Raw genomic sequence first — 16,720 nt, forward strand, 5'->3', positions numbered from 1 at the left:
GGAGCATCTGGCAGACTGCAATATCTTGGGTCATATTGGACTGGCTGAATGCTGAAGGCTCCCAAACATGATCCAGGAACAAAAGATCAGAATAGAACTTTTTTTGTGTCAAATGTGGTGGAACCTATCTCTATTTATCCTTTAAACATGCCTCAGGAGCAACGTACCCTTCAGAAGAGTTCTCAAGCAGTCTACTGAAACATCAAGAACCCTCACCTTCCGATTCCTGGAGGCTTTTCTTCAGCTCCAGAGCGTAATTCTCCCTCTCAAACTATGATATACAGCTGTTCTGAAGAGACAGACACATCAACAACCTCTGACAGAATCTTCCTTTCAAAACGGGGGTTACACAGCTATTGTATATGCAATGAGTACAAAAGCCATGCTATTTCTGCATCAGCTAGTGCTTGTTTGTGTGTATGTGAGAGATGAAGCGACAGCATCCCTTGCACTGGGTTGAGAACACCAGCTTTACTCTTATGGGGAAGACAAAGGGCTTGTCTTAGAAACTATACTGGACAAAGGGCTTTTCTTAGAAACTATACTGGTCAAAGGCCAAATTTCTATAGAATTTTTTGCAGAAAAGCCTTCATAATAGTATTTCTAGGTGGGGGATAGAAAAAATGGGATTACTTGTAACATAGGACTCGAGAGCATCAATTCATCTTTTGAGTGAGCCTCCCTCCACCCCTGTGACACTTACAGGTAATCCAGTCTACTAATGGGGTCTGAGAGTAGTTACTCAGTTTTCGCCTTCTCCAGAAGTTGTTTTCCATCCTGCCTCTTTCTGGGACCAGACTTCTTCACACTCCCACTTCAGAGTAGATTTCTTGAGCAGAAACACAGCAAAACTCAGGATCAATCAGTGACCAAGGAGTGTCCAGTCAAGTCCACATAACTCAGCATCAAGAGCTGAACAGCTGAGATACTGTTTGGTTATTATTATTGCTTTCATGCTATTTTTTTACTATTTCATACCGAGCATCAGGCACAGACTTAAGCACTAATCATTATTAAAGTTATATGCTGAGTTCAGGCATAAGCCCCATCACTTCCACAGCTATACCTGAACATTTCTCATTTCTTTTGTTGTCTAACAACCTTTCATGGCTGACACATGCCAGACCAGGCACCATTATGTGACTGGTCTAGGCTCAGGAACCTTAGTCAGTCATGTCCTCACATACCTCATCCATCTGCTGTAAGCAATTAATCACATAAAACCTGCGTTCCTTTTGGTATTGCAAGTCATCATCATTTATCAGCCATATGGCCACTAGGTTGTTGTTGACAAAGTTATCTTTCTGCTTTTTAAGTCTGTACAGCTGACATTTATTTGAGCTGGTGTTCTCTGTATTGTGACACTTCTAACTGGCTGTCCCAGGTCTTCTGATCACGGAGAATTCATTAATTTAACCTACACGGCAAAATCATTAAACTCTACCACAGAAGAATAATTTGTTCCTCACTACTCATACCAGATGAATTTCCCATTTCTTAAAGAACTTCTAGGTTTCAGCAAAATCAAAATTTTTGGGTTTGCATTGTTCATCTCAAAGTAGTATGCAGGATGGAAGTGTAACCAAGAGGACTGTTCAGTAGCAGTTTTAATGTTCATTCAAGAGAGAATATGCAGAAAGGAGACATGAAAGTAAAGACTTGAAGGAGCAAATGTGTGAGATAGCTACTTCAAAATAAATTTAAACTCACAGTACGAACAGTCTCAACTTCCCTTGTGACCCATGTCCATGGCAGGGAGGTTGGAATTAGATGATCTCTAGGGTCCCTTGCAACCCAGCCCATCCCATGACTCTGACTCTAACCAAGCTACACATCCCTGCAAACTCCTTGTATCAACACTAGAGTATGTATGGTCATGTTACAAGCCTGATGAAGGAAGAGGTCCTAGGAAGGATGAAGATTAACCTAGAAAAAAAAAAATCATCAGCTTAAAGTGACATGAAAGCACAGACTCCAAGTAGGATTTGCACTGAGTTTGTAATGAGGCTGTTCACGTGCGGAACTGAGTAACCTCCAACAACACACCATGCTGGAATCCTGACAAGCCCACACGTTTCCACACAGCACGCCACGACATTAGAGGTGATTTTATATTCCCACAACTTATTCAACACAATTAGGGCGCAGTGATGAGTCCTGCTAAGACACTTGCAAAAATACTGTTGAAACATTGGTTTCCTGAATTTCATGCAACTGGATGCAGGAAAAAAAAAAAGGAGCACTTTCCACTGCGTTTAAAGAGTTTGCACATTAAAAAGGGGATCAATGTGAAGCAAGCCTCCTTTATGCTTCTCCTAGATCAACAGGCAGCAGTGTACATCTTACACTGATTGTGTTCTCCAAGTGATTCTGCATGTTATGACAGAAATGTGTATTGCCTGTTAGAAATCTAGAAAGTGCTCATACAAACTTTCTGATGGACTTTATTAATAGAGAAATTAATCCACGGCACCTAGATATCCTTCTTTGAAAGGATGCAGTAGTCAACATTAGAATTAAAATAATTTTATTTCAATGTACATGAACAGAAATAAAATATAATTTTTTAAACCTAAAGAGATATATTGCTGGGCTGGCCCAATCACAAGTGTTCTCTACTACAAGGCAGCAAGACCGGCTAGACCCACTTCACTGCTTTTTGGATCAACTGGATTCAAAGTACCACCTCAAAAGGGTGCTTCAGGACAAAGCAAACGATTTTTTTTTTAAATTAAAAGAAAACTCATCAACTGTTCACGTAGCCAGGAATTCTACATTGTGTCCAAGGGAGATCTCTCTTAAAAATTCTGTCCATTACTGAAGAACAGTACACAGTATGCGGCACTATATCTAAACTTAACCATCAAGGTTTCTCCCAAATACTTTTCTCTATTCTACTCTCTTGTACAAAGCATCTGCTATCAAATCCACACACTCACAACCACAGAATGATACAAATCCGTGAACAAGGCTGTTTTCAATATGCTTGTTGCTATGTGTTATTACCTGCTGTATCAGCTCTGACATGCAGCATTTGTAGATGGTAAAAGGGCATTTCTCTTGGCCATCTATTTCAGAATTCACAGAAGTTACGACTGTTTCTACAACTTATAGTGCAATGCAGGTAATTTATTCAATGGCATGATATGGCACCATAAGATAAGCAATTATTTGCTCAAATGCACAATTTCTTTACTTTTGTAATTTTGTGGTGCTTTACTGATAATGTACGTAATAACAAATTTAAAAAGACACCTGGAAGAGGAACTGAGAACAAGGTTTGGTTTTTTTATGTGTCAGTTACCTCCTTTAATAAAGAAAAACAGGAAAAAAAACCTTATCAGATTCAATGAAATAGGCAGTAGTTCCTCACACAGCACAGTTAAACTGTGGCCTCCTTGCCACATGATGTGGATGCCTGGACACCATAAGGATTTAAAGAGATTTTTTTTTTTTCCATTATTTTAACCAGCAAATGCTCTCAGACACAGCATTCCCCAAGCCACAGATTACTTAAAGTAAATTATGGGGAAGCACTGCTGTCTGGTCACCCTGTTTTCATTCTTCCTTGTGCATCTCCTTTTAGCCACTGAGACCAGATCCTGGGCCAGAGGGACCTTTGGTCTGACTTCATACAGCTGTTTCTAAGTTACCTCAAAACATTTCATAAACTTATACTTAAGACAAAGAGCTTAAGTTCATCCTTTGCCATGTCGTTTAGTTAGAAGGACTAAGATATTCAAATTACAAATTACTTCCAAAAGAGGAAAAAAAAATACTTAAGCTTTTTTCTGCTGTGACTCAGTTGTATAAAACTGTATAGAAAAATGAGAATTATGTGCAGATGTAATGAAAAGCAGTAAGCTTTATAAAAAACATTCTTAGAAATGTACCACGCATAAACAAAAGATGAATTACAAATATATTTAGCGGCTCTTCTAGTCATCATCAGAATCTGAATCATATATCTTTCCTCTGATGGTCTTCTTGTCCAGCTTCGTAAAGCTTGTACCATATTTCTTTTGACTTTGAAAAGGTGGATCCATCAAGTTTCCACTGCAGAAAAAGGGTAAGACAAGTCGATTAAAGCCATACAGACAGTAAGCATCACGTCTAATAACCTCTTTCTCCAGAAAAACACATTCGAAGAGAACACAATGCCTACTTGCTACAGCCAGCCTAAGCAGCATTGTGGTGTTGCTAGCATAGCACATCCTGGTCAAAATGGCCTGGATAACTGGAGTTAAGACAGGAGTGTGAAAGTAAACAGCACCTGAGAGTGGAACTGTAGAGAAAAACTGTCTGAAAAGGCTTTTCCTGCAAACTGATCATGTTAAGGACAACCATCTGTCAGATGAAACAGTAACCAGGGACTTAGAGACTTTTCAAAAACAGGGGAAGAGGCACCAGTACAAAAGAAGCTGAAATGTTGCTAATGGGGACTTTGGAGTCAGAACTGGGGTTTGCCAGAAGTCACGTTGTGCTATCTCTGCCGAAGCCAGACAGAGCAGTTTCCCCACAGGACTGCATATCTTCTACAGGACTATGGGGGAACTCACACCTCCAAGTGCCCCCATGATCCTGCAGGGGCTCTCTCACCAGCATGTGCATCCATGGGAATGGAACCCCGTTGGGAACAACAGGTTTTCACACAAAGCCGGAGCACCCGCTTCTCTCCCAGCAAGGTTGCACAAGGACGGGAATCCCCTCTGGCTGCTCACAAAAGGGTGCGCCCTGCCTTCGCTCCCATGACGTGAGAGGGGTTTGCATCCAAGTGTCAGTGAGTGAGTGAGCAATTGCCACAATTACAACCTTCGGGAATTAGCTATGAAGGGGTGTTTAGAAATTTGTATGTAGTTCCTTACAAATTGTTAATACTGTTTTGCTGATATTAATCCTAAACATACAGTTTGCTGATTGCGATTTAATTACATATGTCAACATACCACCTGAACCCTGATTCTGGGCAAAAAATCTGACCTGAACAGTTTTTCCCCTAAATAAAGTATACCCTTTTACCATCTGCTATCCCACAGGCTGAAGGAAAATAACTATTTCTAAGCTCTGAGGAGGCCTGTGCCCTTTTCAGGAACTCCCAAGAATGGGATGTTACTTTCAGAGCAGTGCAGAAATGTGGCTTGCATTGCAAAGCCAGGGTCTGCCAAAATGAACAAAGAACAAAATTCCCCCACTCTATGAGGAGCTAAGAACAAATGCACAGTACTAGCAGGGTTAAGCAGAAGTAAAAGTATGCCATAAGCCAATGTATCAATGTTTAGCAAATTCAGTGGTGCTTGATACAACTCCAGTGAAGGATTTTTCCCATAAAAGGCTGTTGCTGTCGAGAATATGCAACCAAGCTGTCTCTGCATATTTGATTTTTACTGGGAAATACCAGTTGGTTTAAAATTATAAATTTTAAAATTATAAATTTCAGTCATTTTGCCCAAAGTTCAATAGCTACTAAGCCAAATTGAGTAGTAGGTTCTTTGGCTTTAAGATACAATACTTTTTGTGAAAACTTTACCCCATTAGACATTTAAATAAATTCAGGTAATGAAATTTAAAATTAAAAAAGCACTAAAGACATTCAAAACAACAGAGCAAAATTAACCAAAAGAGAGAGATGACATTTGAGCCACATTGGAAAGGAAAGCAGAATTTTGGTAAATAATTCTCCTGTGAAGTTAGGCTATTATGATAACAGATACGTTCTACTGCCTTTTGTTCTGTTGTCTTTAACAAGGTCTTTATGATTATTATAATTTACTGTTACTCAATTTATTTACACTTATTTGAATTATTTTCCATTTTCAGCATTGTTTTTTGAAGAAAAAAGAGTATATTCATATAGTACTGATTTAGATACAGTTTAAGGATGACTTGCTGAGTTTTCTCTGAAGTGGATTAAAAATGCTCAGACTTCACTGCATTGCAACTGTGACATGAAGCACCTATAGGTGCTATAGGATTACATTAGATGCACGACTCTGAAACCATACCAGAGCATCGCTGCTACTCCATACACCTGATGACAAGAACTGGGCTTATTTTTATTACTCTACAGAAAGGACAACTCCACACTCATGACAATGTCTCAATACTTTCCCAAAGAGATTCTCTTCTTTCCCTTGATGAAGCCCACAGATTAAGTAACGAGATTAAACTCTCACATGTCTTTTTTAGTGTGCAACACACTGAAGTTACAACCTTTCAGATTCTCTTGTCTGCAAGCTCATTCTCTTTGTACTTTGTCTGAAAATAAAAGAATCACAAACTGTTTAATTACCTGTAATTAATTACATCTGCACAGCCTAATCTCCATTCTAAGGTTTCTGTAGTGAAGTCATCAGTGTTACCGAGGTCAGTAAAGCCCACAACGTAGTCCTGTGTTTTTCCATCTTTTATTAGTGCTAGAGTGGGAATTACTTTGATGCGCAGTCTCTCGCACAAGAAAGGAGATTTTTCAGCATTTAATTTCAAGAATTTTGTCTCAATGTGCTTTTTTGCCAGTACAGTCAAATGTTTGTCCATTATTTGACACCTGTAGAAAAATTAACCCAAAATATATAAAGTGTTAGAATGAATTAAGCTGAAGAATATGCATTTGAGACAAAGTTTAAAAGGAGCAACAAAGAGCTAGTTCTGTCATGTTAATACTTAGACATGACCTTTGTAATTGAGAATTTAGTTTCAAGGGAAACTATGTTTCAGAGGTAGCTGGATTTAATGACTAACAGTGGAACAGCCTGGAGCACCTCTACTGTACAATTATACCATCCCTTTCTCTAATTTCTTCCTAATTACTTTCCATACACCTGGAAGCCTCCCTCTCTTTTCTCGAGGCCTGCACTTACTGATGACATTTCTTTCTATTGTTTCAGCTCTAGCTTGAAGCTTTTCCTGTCAACTGGAAAAATTTTTCTACGGAAGATTTCTTCAGAGAAGTACTCTCAACGTGTTACAGTGCTTTGGATTTTTGTAGTCGCTGCCTTCACAGCTGAGATGCAGTAACTCAGTGTAGGTGAAAAAACAGTGATTTGCACAGACTGCTTTGCATAGTAATGCTAAAGGCAAAAATACTTCGCTTCACCGTTGCCACGAATAGGAGTGAGCTATACAATTATTGTTTCTCAGCTATGGGATGGTGACATGAACTGCTCAAAACACTTGTCAGATCACAGAGATTTGTGGACTTGCCACCTGCAATCTCAGCTTTCTGGATTGTCTTCTCTAAGTGGTTCGGCTTTGCTGCATGAACTCTGTGATATGACTGTCCTTAAAGTCGAGAGGAGAGCTGGACTGGAAAGATGAAAGCAACTTGACATGGTGGTTGGTAAACCCAACACATGAGCTTCAGCCTGTTTGTCAGCATGACACACTTTACAAAGCACTTTCTCAAAAGTTCCTTCTCCTGTCTGAGCCTACAGACTTTGCTGATGCAAGAAACAAAAACCCAAAACTGTCCTAAGCTACTTTATTTGCAGTGGCAGCCTTTCACCTCCTTGAGTAAAAGCTAGCCAAACAGAACTGCTTTGAACACTTAGGAAATGTAGGACACAGATACCTCGCTGCAAAATCCAGCCTCGACCTCTTTCAGTTTCTCACATGAAGGTACTTTGGTTTATATTCTATAAGCTAGGGAAAACATAACACCTCTGGGGGAAAAAACCCACCAAAGAACCAAAAGCAGGACAACTGGCTCCTCCTTTAATAAACTACTCTATTTTGCAGCTGCATTTTAACAGAACACATTGAGAGAGACCCAGTGAGGAACAGCCTACAACCCAGAACTTCTGAAATTCTTCCAAGGAAGTGGGACATCTTAGTCTGGGTTCCTATTCTGAGTCAGCACATATTCTCAGATCTAGGTGTCTCACACTAAGAAATGTGACAGAATCACAAAGGCACAAAGGGAAAGCAGCTGCAACTGATCCTTTCAAAGTAAAAGGTTAAATTCTCAAGATGCTTAGACAAGATTTTGGTGGTTTTTTTTTTTTTTTTTTCTGTTTGCCAGAACCACCTGGAATATTTCTATCTGGAAAAACCAAAGCCATCTTTTTGAAATGCTGCTCTAGTATGCTCTACATTTACAGACCTGGCTGCCTCAAACTAAATCAATAACGAAACAGCAGTTTCTCAAATATTGTCAAAGAGGATATACATCTATGTTCTAATCAACTATGTAGCAGAGTATTAATTGTTGTCAAATCATGTTCAGATTAACTGTAGTGGGAAAAATAGATTTAAAAAAAAAATCAAACATCTTGAAAAGTGACTGAGATTTATAATGAAGCAAGTTATAATGAAGCAATGTGATTACTTCTAAAAATGCCTGTGGCATCATGAGTGGGATTTGAAAGAACAAGAAAATCCATCTATTTTTATAGATATCTTTAAACAAAAGGTTTCTTCAGCATAGCTTATTTACTATACCTGAATGTTGTATCTCTATAGAAATGGCAAACCACATTTTTACTTTCTTTGACTTCTTGGAAAAAGTCTCTCTCACTTGGGATTTCTCTGTATTCTCCATGTCCTTTTGAAAGCCACTCCTTTTGGAAAACATAAAAGCAAATAATTAGTATGGAGGTTCTTAGGCAATCTGTTGTGCAAACTCTACAGCTTTTAGAAAATGGAAGAGGGAGGGTTGCAGTGAAAACCCATTTCTTACAGTAGTGGAGAAACAAATTACTTCCTCCCCTTTAGTTTTATTTTGAAAATACACAGATAAGGCCACCTTGCTTATTTGGAAATACAAACCTTGTACAGAACTACATAAAATTCTGCAATGCAGCCTTCAGGAAGACAAGACTAGTTCAAAGAATACAACAAAAACTCTAGGCATTTGAAAATTCTTTAGTACACTCAAAGAACTCATCCTAAACTTAGTCAAATCATTACAGGAATTAAATAAATATCTTTTAATTTTTTACTCTACGAAAAAAATCAGTGACAAAAAAGACCTACTAACTCATCTTCAATAGATGATATTTACCTATCAGATATACATTGAAGGGATTTTAACATGAACCAGGCTCACAGAAGATCATTCAGAAAACACATGTGCACAATTAGTCGTAACATCCGTGGAGAAACGGAATGTCACAAGCTAAAATTTAGAGGTAACTTCAAAAACTGTCTGATTAAGTGTGCAAACACAGTTTCCAAAGAGCTAATCTTCCACATTATCGACAAACACACTTAGGGAAAAAACCAACAGCGTCTACCCTACTAAAAGTTAATTGCAGTATATTTAAGAGACAAATCTAAATAATTAGAAGTAGTGCGGTACGACAAAACTTGACAAAAACCTCCACTTTCCAATGGGGGAAAAATTTTTGATAAATCACTGTTCTTAATCTTGCAGTTTTGTCTTAAGAAGGTGAAAGAAAAAAAAAGGGTTTTCAAGCAAACCAAAGATATCCTGTAAGCTAAATTAGGACAGAACAAACAATCTCCTAGATATTGTATACATTAAAAATTCATGGAAGTATGAGCACATGAAGAAGTCATCATGAAGCAAATCTAGAACTCACTTATCTGTCGACGGTGATTATACATTAATTTCCCTCTCCACAGATTTATTTTGGAATAGTATGACAGCACACCCCTTTTACTGAGCAGTATCCTACTTCCCATTTGCATTTCAAAGTGTGTGAGAACAGTGACTTAAGACCAAATGACATGAAAAAGTTTTTGCATGAGATCTATCATATGTTCACATCCAAGGACATCTAAGTGTTATGACTTCTGAGAAAGGAAAACACTAGAATCAAATATAAACTGAACTGAACACAAGCCAATAGTGCACTGCTTTCTCTACTTCCACGTTTACAGAACCTGAGCTGCTGGCGCTGCCTGTCCTCCAGCATCCCAGCCATGCCACGCCAGTTCACTGCATACCCATTTCAAAGTCTGCATCAGCTTTTAAGGACCCCATCACAGCCAGGCATCTCCTTTCAGCCAAGTCACTTCTCCCCCACCACAACCAATTTCCTGTTTAGGTAAGCTCAGATGGAAAAAGCTGCGAAATCTACAGTTTCCCTACTTATAATTCAGGTCTCGCACCATATGTTACCAAAATTATGGTGTAAACTGTTCTTTAAGAAGAGATCTGAGGGAGCATGAAGATCACCTCATTTGACATGAGGTGTCAGGTCCCAAGGGAGAATTTCCTTCCTGTAAGAGGAAATGAGCAATCATATAAAGAAAATATTTCAGTGGCTTAGGAGGAGTGTGACAAATGATTCCAACCTAGGAACAAGGAAAAATCCTGCTTCACCCTTCTACAAAATACCTTAACAGGAGGACACATATCACATGCTGTAAGTAACAATCCAGAAGCTTCAGAAGAAAGACACTCCATAAAGAGCCTAAAGCCTTATGGTTAGGTTACCTACAGGACTTATGCTTCCAGACAGCAATGTACAGTGAACATGGATACACTAAAATCTCTGTACGAGACTCGTTATCCTAACCTTATTGTAACAATCACAGAGGTGCTTCTCTCCTCCTGTTAAAAAACATAAAGCGTGCACATGTTGACAGACACTTAATTTCCTGGATAATTTAAAATTAATAAGCACAGAAAGGAGAGAAAGAGGGAAACATCCACAAAACCAAACCCAAAACACTTAGTTTACATATACAATTTTCCAAGGGTTTCCAAAAAGTCTGTTACACCCAACACATCAAGAGACTCAGCTACAGAAATTACTTGTTTCTGCTGCTGGCTCTTTTTTAGGGCCTCAAGCCTCCTCTGTTTAAGGCGCTCCAATTCATCTTCATCCATTTGGTCCAGCTTCTGTATTTCAGCATCCAGATGTTCCTCCACAACCTTGGTTGACTGAAGTATTTCATTCTCCAGAACTTTTTGAAGGATATCAACAGAGGTATCAGAAGCCATCTTTAGCTGGAAAGTGGTCTCTTCAGAGCTGTGGAAACAGTGATACAAGGAATGAGCATTTACACAAACACGTAATTAAAACTCTGATCTCTCTTTGCTTGCAGTTCACACTATAGAAAAACAAAGTGCTATGCTATTTGAAGACAGGAATAGATAGCAGAGAGATCTTTACTGCAACCCACTTTGGAGAATACTTTCATGATGAACACAGATGGCAAAGATACAAGTCAAGTCCTATCATTTCAGCCTCAAAGGCAGCTACTTAAAGTGCACAGGAACCTAAAACTGCTTGTTAAGATAAAGAAAAAAAATTTCAAAAGGATGCTCATCCTGAGCCAGATGTTCCTACTTTAACAAATATTCTGAAACAAGAACATTCAGTTGGAAAGCTCCAAGCTGCTGGGAGGAGGTGTAAGATGTCTCAGGACAAGTCTAAGAAATGTAAGTTTGTGCTAGTAGCTTAAATGCAATTACTTTAAGCCCCTCAGGCACATTAACGTATTTAAATCTGAATTAACACTCCTCTCATCACCTCATCAGAAAGACAAGGTGCTCAACAGCAAATGCTCTAGGCCAATACACTGCTTTAATTAGTTCCAGAAAATTGCTACTGCAAACAGCACCCTATGGCAGCCAGCAAGAGGATTTAAAAACTACTACCTAATTGCTGTGTGAAACACAGTCAGAATAATTTTCTGTAAAGTTCTCCCTGTCCAAACACATCATAAGACACCAAACACTAACCAGAGTGCACGAAGAGTTGTGACAACACAATCTGCAATCAATTTATACTGCAGAAAATTATCAGTGTGGCGACTGACAGTTTTGAAACAGTGACAGTGCACAGTCACTCTACTCAGACTCTCAACCTGCTGACCACGGATCTGACGGGCTGAATTTGGCTTTCAGGGCACTCTTGGCTGCATTTCAAAGCAGGCGAACCGCCAGCGTCGCTGGCTCCGTGAACACCTTCCGTACCCAGGCAAGAGAAACATTTTAAGTCCCCAGACCACGGCAGCAGTCCATGCGTAGCGCAGCGCGGGCAGGGCTCAGCGCGCTGCCACACGGGTCAGGGCCACACTCGCTCCGACCCGCGGCCCCCGCCCTGCCTCCCTCTTCCCAAAAGCTGCCAACCGCCGAGACTGCTTGCCCTCCCTCTCTATACTTCCAGAGGGAATATGAACCTTGCCGGCGGAGATCACAGGCCAGCAGGTCTCCGGGCAACGGAGAGACCCTGCCCAGGTGGAGCAGAGGGAGGCTCGTCCTCCAAGCAAACTGGAAGGAAAACAGGATCAACCCCAGCCAGTCCCCACTGCATTCCGAGATGCCCAGCGGTCTCCCGGCTCCCAAGTCGCGGAACCCCGCGGGCGAAGTGGCTTTTCCTAGGCAGCCGGGAGCCTCGGCTCTACCGGCGGGGACGCGGTTCCGCCGCTCGGCCGGGAAGGGGCGCCGGGGTCCCGGACAAGGGAGGCGGCACACGGCAAGAGCACTGCGCAGGCGCGGAGCGCCTCCCTCCGCGGAGTCGCTACACACAACGCCACAGACAATCCACCCACCCGACTCAGGAGGGGCTTTCCGGGCCGCCGCGCCGCCCGCCCTGCCCGGGCTCGGTGCTGGTGACGTCGCCCCTCGCAGCAGCGACCGCGACCCCGACCCGGTGCCGGCACGCGCCGCTCACCCTCCGCTTCCTCGCGATAGCGCCGGCCGCGCCCCTCCGCCGCTATCGCGAGAGTCAGCGAGGGGCGGACCGCGAGGGCGTGCGACTCCCCCCGACGCGCTGATTGGCCCGGAAAGCGGGCGCGCGCCCCGGCGGGAGGCCGCGCGCGCCCCCGCGGAATTACCCCCGGCGCGCTGACTGGCCCAGGCCCGCGTGCGCGCGTATGTGAGCGCGTATGTGAGCGCGTACGTGCGTGCGTGTGTGTGTGGGCCGCACCCGCGGGCGGGAGCCGCGGACTTGGAGCCCCCGGGAGGAGCGCGGCCCGCCCGAGGTGACCGCCCCAGCTCCGCCCCGAGGCGTCCCCGCCTCCGCCAGCACCCGTCTGCTGGGGAGCTGCCGCTCCCTCTCCCGCTGTGCCTGTGAGGGGCGGGGCCTGGCCGCTAGCGGCAGGGCGGAGCAGGGCAGGGCACGCCCCCCCCTTCCAAGTCACTGTCCCGTGGCGGGGGCGGTGGCAGCGCCCGCTGCTGCCGCTGATCTTTGGGGGATTCCTGCTCGGGGTTGGGCGTGAGGCCGAGGCCGCCCCGGCGGGGGTGTGGCGGTCGGGAGCGGCGGGGCCGGGTCCCGGAGCGATGGCGTGAGGTAAGTCACGCCGCGGGAGCCGTGCAGCTCCGGCGGGCTCTCCGGGAACCGGGCTGTGCTGCAGCAGCTGTGCTGTCTCTTTGCTTCTTCCTGTAAGTGCTGTGGAAGATCCACTAATATAAGTAATAGGATATTAAAGCTTTTTTTTTTTTTTTTTTTTTTTTTTTTTTAGCGAACAACAACACGAACAAACAAATAAACCAAACACACATGTTTTACTTTCTTCTTTCTTGGAATTCTGGCTCCCCGGTACCGAAGTGCGCTGACGGGGAATGTGCGCTGAGGGGGAATGTGCGGTGGGAAGATAAACTCGGCCTTATCTACAGTCGGCTGGGAGGCTGGGTGGGAGAGACTGATAAGGAGCTACAGCTGTATAAAGGCAGAAAGAAGTAAGAAGTCAGGGTGCTAGGGAGCGAAACAATATGGAGGTGGTGATCCTGAGGCTGGAAGGTGTAGAGAACAGTGAGGCTTGCTCTGTCGACCAGAGGAGTTAAGTGGCAGGGTGATGACAACAACAGAACATGCGCAGCTCTCAAAGCTTATTAAATAAATACATAAAATGATGTCCGGCCTGCCTGTGAGCGTTTTTATTTCTGCTCCATCTTGCTTTGCTGCGGAGGAAGGTGGCCACAAGAAGGTGAGGTCGCACCTGAGAGCCCCTCTGCCCCAATACATGGTGCTTGCTGGCTCTTCCACGCTATCTCTGAACGCCGGCCACCGCCTCCTGCCCCGCAGCAGCGGACCGGGGCCTTCCTGTTGATGCCTTAAGTTTTAGCTTTATTCTCTAGCTCTGTCCCGTCCCTGTTCCAGGTCAGCCTTCCCAAGGCATCACTATGAGAGAGCACAGCACCGTGTGTGCTCCCTAGAGTCCTTGGAGGGGAGTGAGAGTGAAAGCTTTGTACTGAGAAAATCTGGCAAAGGGGAAGGAACTACCGTACTTTAGATGTCTCCCATTCCTGGAGCTCCATTAGGTTATTGCCATAAACCCAGTGCTGCCTCCTAGGCCCCCCTGTGAGGAAGAAAGCCAGCCACCTCAGGGTAGATGGTACAGTTCTGGTTACACTTCGCCTACAAGGGAGGCGGGGAGGTGCTGGGGTGGCGGACCAGCAGAGCCCCGTGAAGGGCTGGGGGAACACCTGGGCATGTCCCGCCCCAAAATTACTTCCTGACCACTCTGTTGCTGCCCTGCTCCATAACAACTTCCCCCTTAGCCTCTCCATTCCCCCATTTGGACTTAGCTGTCCCATTTGCCGCCAGGTAAACGTTTTGCCTCCTTTTTAAACGTTTATTTTGATTATCAGTCAGGTTTCATAGTCAAACGGGCCACAATCCTGGGAGGAAGTCCTGGGGCCCCTGGGCAGTCAGGAAGGCTAGAGGGAAACTACAGGCTGGGGGTATCATTTAGAAATTTCCCGGGGCTGCCTGAGGACCGGGAGGGAAGCTACAAGGTTCGGGCCGTCACTTAGGCGTTTTCCGGGGGCCGCCCGACGTTAAACGGAGGCGAACAAAGCCGGTCGGCGGCTGGAGCGCCCGAGAGCAGCCGGCGCCGGGCCCGTTTCCCCTCCGGCCAGCGGGCGGCGCTCGCGCGCGGAGGCCCGCGGCGCGGGCGGGGCGGGGCCGGGGGCGGGGCGGGCGCGTGCGCGGCGCGCGGCGGTGCCATATGCGCGGGGCGGCGCGCGGGGCGGTGCGCGGATAGCGCTGAGGGGTCGCGAGCGCCGGTGTCGCCGCCATGGGCAAGAAGCAGAAGAACCGGAGCGAGGAGAGGTGAGGGATACGGGGAAATGCCCTCCCGCTTCCCCGTTCCGCCTCAGGGACCCCCGCGCCGGGCCGCCCGCGGCGGCGTGACACGGCCCACACGGCGCTGAGTCAGGCGCCGGGCCCGGCCGGGGCTCGCGGCCTCATCGCAGGCGGGGCGCGCCAGGCCCGGCTCGACCCGGCCGTGCGTGTGTTTGTCCCTGAAGGGGCAGGCGGCTCGATTTCCTGCTGAAAAATAGCCGCTTAGTACAATTGAAGTGATTCAAATGTGGGTTTCTTAATTGTTTTTTATCTCTTACGGGGCGTTAGCGCCATAGGTCGTGCCGTGACACTAATATCGGCATGTTTCGGGTGCTTGCTTAATAAATGCAGATGGTGGATATTTTAGTGGTTGGGGGATAAGAGAGTCGCCTCTGTCGTTATATTTATATCGTCGTGGATAATGGCCCATCTCTGAACTTTTTTGTGGGGCAGTTTCCTATAAAGACACCTGTATTAACCATATGGAATGCTGACCGAATGACATTGGCTATCAGGAGAGAATGTATTTTTACTTGCCACTATAAAGTAATAATAAAAAGAATCCGTTTAAAGAGTGTTTTCAGTTTTTAATAGTGACAGGTAGTTAAATGAAAACTGATGTCTTGGAATATGTATGAACGAGAAACTACAACGTTTTTTCCTTGGGCCGTTAAATGTTTCTCCACTGGAAGTTCTCCCCATGACAGCTGTGTCACAAAATACTATTTCATCTCAAAGAACTTCTTATCACCTAGGCATGTACTGATGCTTACTTAAGCTTGTTACTCTTTATCTGGCTAGGGTATAAACTGTTTCAGTTTCGCTAGTCCTTTCTGGGTAGTGAGTACTTTCTTAGGTATTTTCTTCATCTGGCTGATTTTCCTGATGCCTGTTGCCATGCCATGTGTGTTGCTTTTTAGTATCACAATCAACTTGTTTCACGGGCTGTATTTGACAGGAATATCTTGGTGAAGAGGTGAGTTGAATATGACTTGAGAAAGAAGAGGGAAGGGTTGGATATTTGTGCTAAAGGAAAGAAGACCTAGTGCGGGTCTTTGTACGCAGTGTGGTAGACGCCAGGTGCATGGAGAAGCCTTCGGGTACTGAAACTCTGCTTTTTGGGGCCATTTCAGGGGTAGTGGCCAGTGTGCAGGGAACACTTTGAGAGTCTTGGTGCCTGCTGGGTACTTCATTCTCTGTGTATCTCTGCACTTATTTCTCTCTGTAAATTACTGAGCACAGGCCTCTCTGGCATGCTACACACAAAATGTTGTTTGTCTAGAAATGGAAGCATACCTTAAAGGAAAGGTCACTAATTTCTTGTTAGAATAGTTGAAATCTTGAGAGCCTAATTACTACTACATCAGATCTTAATGTTGCAAAAAAGAAAGAACAATAGTGCAGTTACAGTAGTTGTGCTTCCTGTTGGCAAGTTCTAAGGTCAGTGGTTTCATCCCGATGCTGGTGAGCTGCTGCAGAGAGCTGTCAGCATCAGGTGTCCTTCACCGGGTGTGTGTGATTGCTCATGGCTGTGGTTTCATCCTCCTCGCTCTAGGATCCACTTGAGATCGTTTTTATGTGCTCATTCATGCGACTTTGCTCTTCACTAATTATTCCATGAAGCTCTGTGGTTAGCTACGTCCATCGGTTAGCTCCGCAGTACACCCAAATAAGAGGAAGGCACTGTGTATTAAATACTATTTCTTTCTTGTTTGTTACCCCTAAAGCCAACTTTGTTC

General features: G+C 44.3%; 2 protein-coding genes and 1 long non-coding RNA gene across 6 annotated transcripts in view; 2 read left to right on the forward strand and 1 right to left on the reverse strand.

Annotated features, from left to right (window-relative positions):
* Positions 1–2,510: 2,510 nt before the first annotated feature.
* On the reverse strand, positions 2,511–12,665 carry TXNDC9 (thioredoxin domain containing 9). Of its 4 annotated transcripts, none has more exons than XM_040056342.1 (5): positions 12,588–12,665; positions 10,721–10,937; positions 8,437–8,555; positions 6,290–6,544; positions 2,511–4,056 (listed from the first exon to the last, which is right to left on the reverse strand). In XM_040056342.1, exons 2-5 carry the CDS (start codon positions 10,907–10,909, stop codon positions 3,939–3,941), a joined length of 681 nt encoding a protein of 226 aa, XP_039912276.1. In that variant the 5' UTR covers positions 10,910–10,937; positions 12,588–12,665; the 3' UTR covers positions 2,511–3,938. The 4 variants fall into 4 exon arrangements, with proteins under 4 accessions (XP_039912276.1, XP_039912275.1, XP_039912277.1 ...); XM_040056341.2 differs by having other exon boundaries at positions 12,466–12,594; XM_040056343.2 differs by lacking the exon at positions 12,588–12,665 and adding an exon at positions 12,094–12,346.
* A 391-nt stretch (positions 12,666–13,056) lies between these two features.
* LOC120749341 (uncharacterized) lies at positions 13,057–13,768 on the forward strand. The gene is made up of 2 exons (XR_005699628.1): positions 13,057–13,205; positions 13,378–13,768. It is a non-coding gene; the product is annotated as an uncharacterized LOC120749341 (long non-coding RNA).
* A 1,088-nt stretch (positions 13,769–14,856) lies between these two features.
* Positions 14,857–16,720, forward strand: part of EIF5B (eukaryotic translation initiation factor 5B) — a 34,254-nt gene continuing 32,390 nt past the window's right edge. Inside the window, exon 1 of the mRNA XM_040055017.1 lies at positions 14,857–14,969. Within this exon, the coding sequence (XP_039910951.1) occupies positions 14,935–14,969 (35 nt within the window). The 5' untranslated portion in view covers positions 14,857–14,934. The remainder of the gene's footprint in view (positions 14,970–16,720) is intronic.

Source organism: Hirundo rustica, chromosome 2, assembly GCF_015227805.2.
Source record: "Hirundo rustica isolate bHirRus1 chromosome 2, bHirRus1.pri.v3, whole genome shotgun sequence".
Taxonomy (NCBI): domain Eukaryota; kingdom Metazoa; phylum Chordata; class Aves; order Passeriformes; family Hirundinidae; genus Hirundo; species Hirundo rustica.

What these genes read in the sequence shown, in the direction of transcription:
- TXNDC9 (XM_040056342.1), bottom strand. Translation starts at nt 10,909, where the DNA reads ATGGCTTCTGATACCTCTGTTGATATCCTTCAAAAAGTTCTGGAGAAT. An exon ending in TATAGAGATACAACATTCAG is followed by an intron (nt 6,545 to 8,436) that starts GTATAGTAAATA and finishes ATTTTTCTACAG; the next exon opens with GTGTCAAATAATGGACAAAC. An exon ending in GCAGATGTAATTAATTACAG is followed by an intron (nt 4,057 to 6,289) that starts GTAATTAAACAG and finishes CTTTTTCTGCAG; the next exon opens with TGGAAACTTGATGGATCCAC.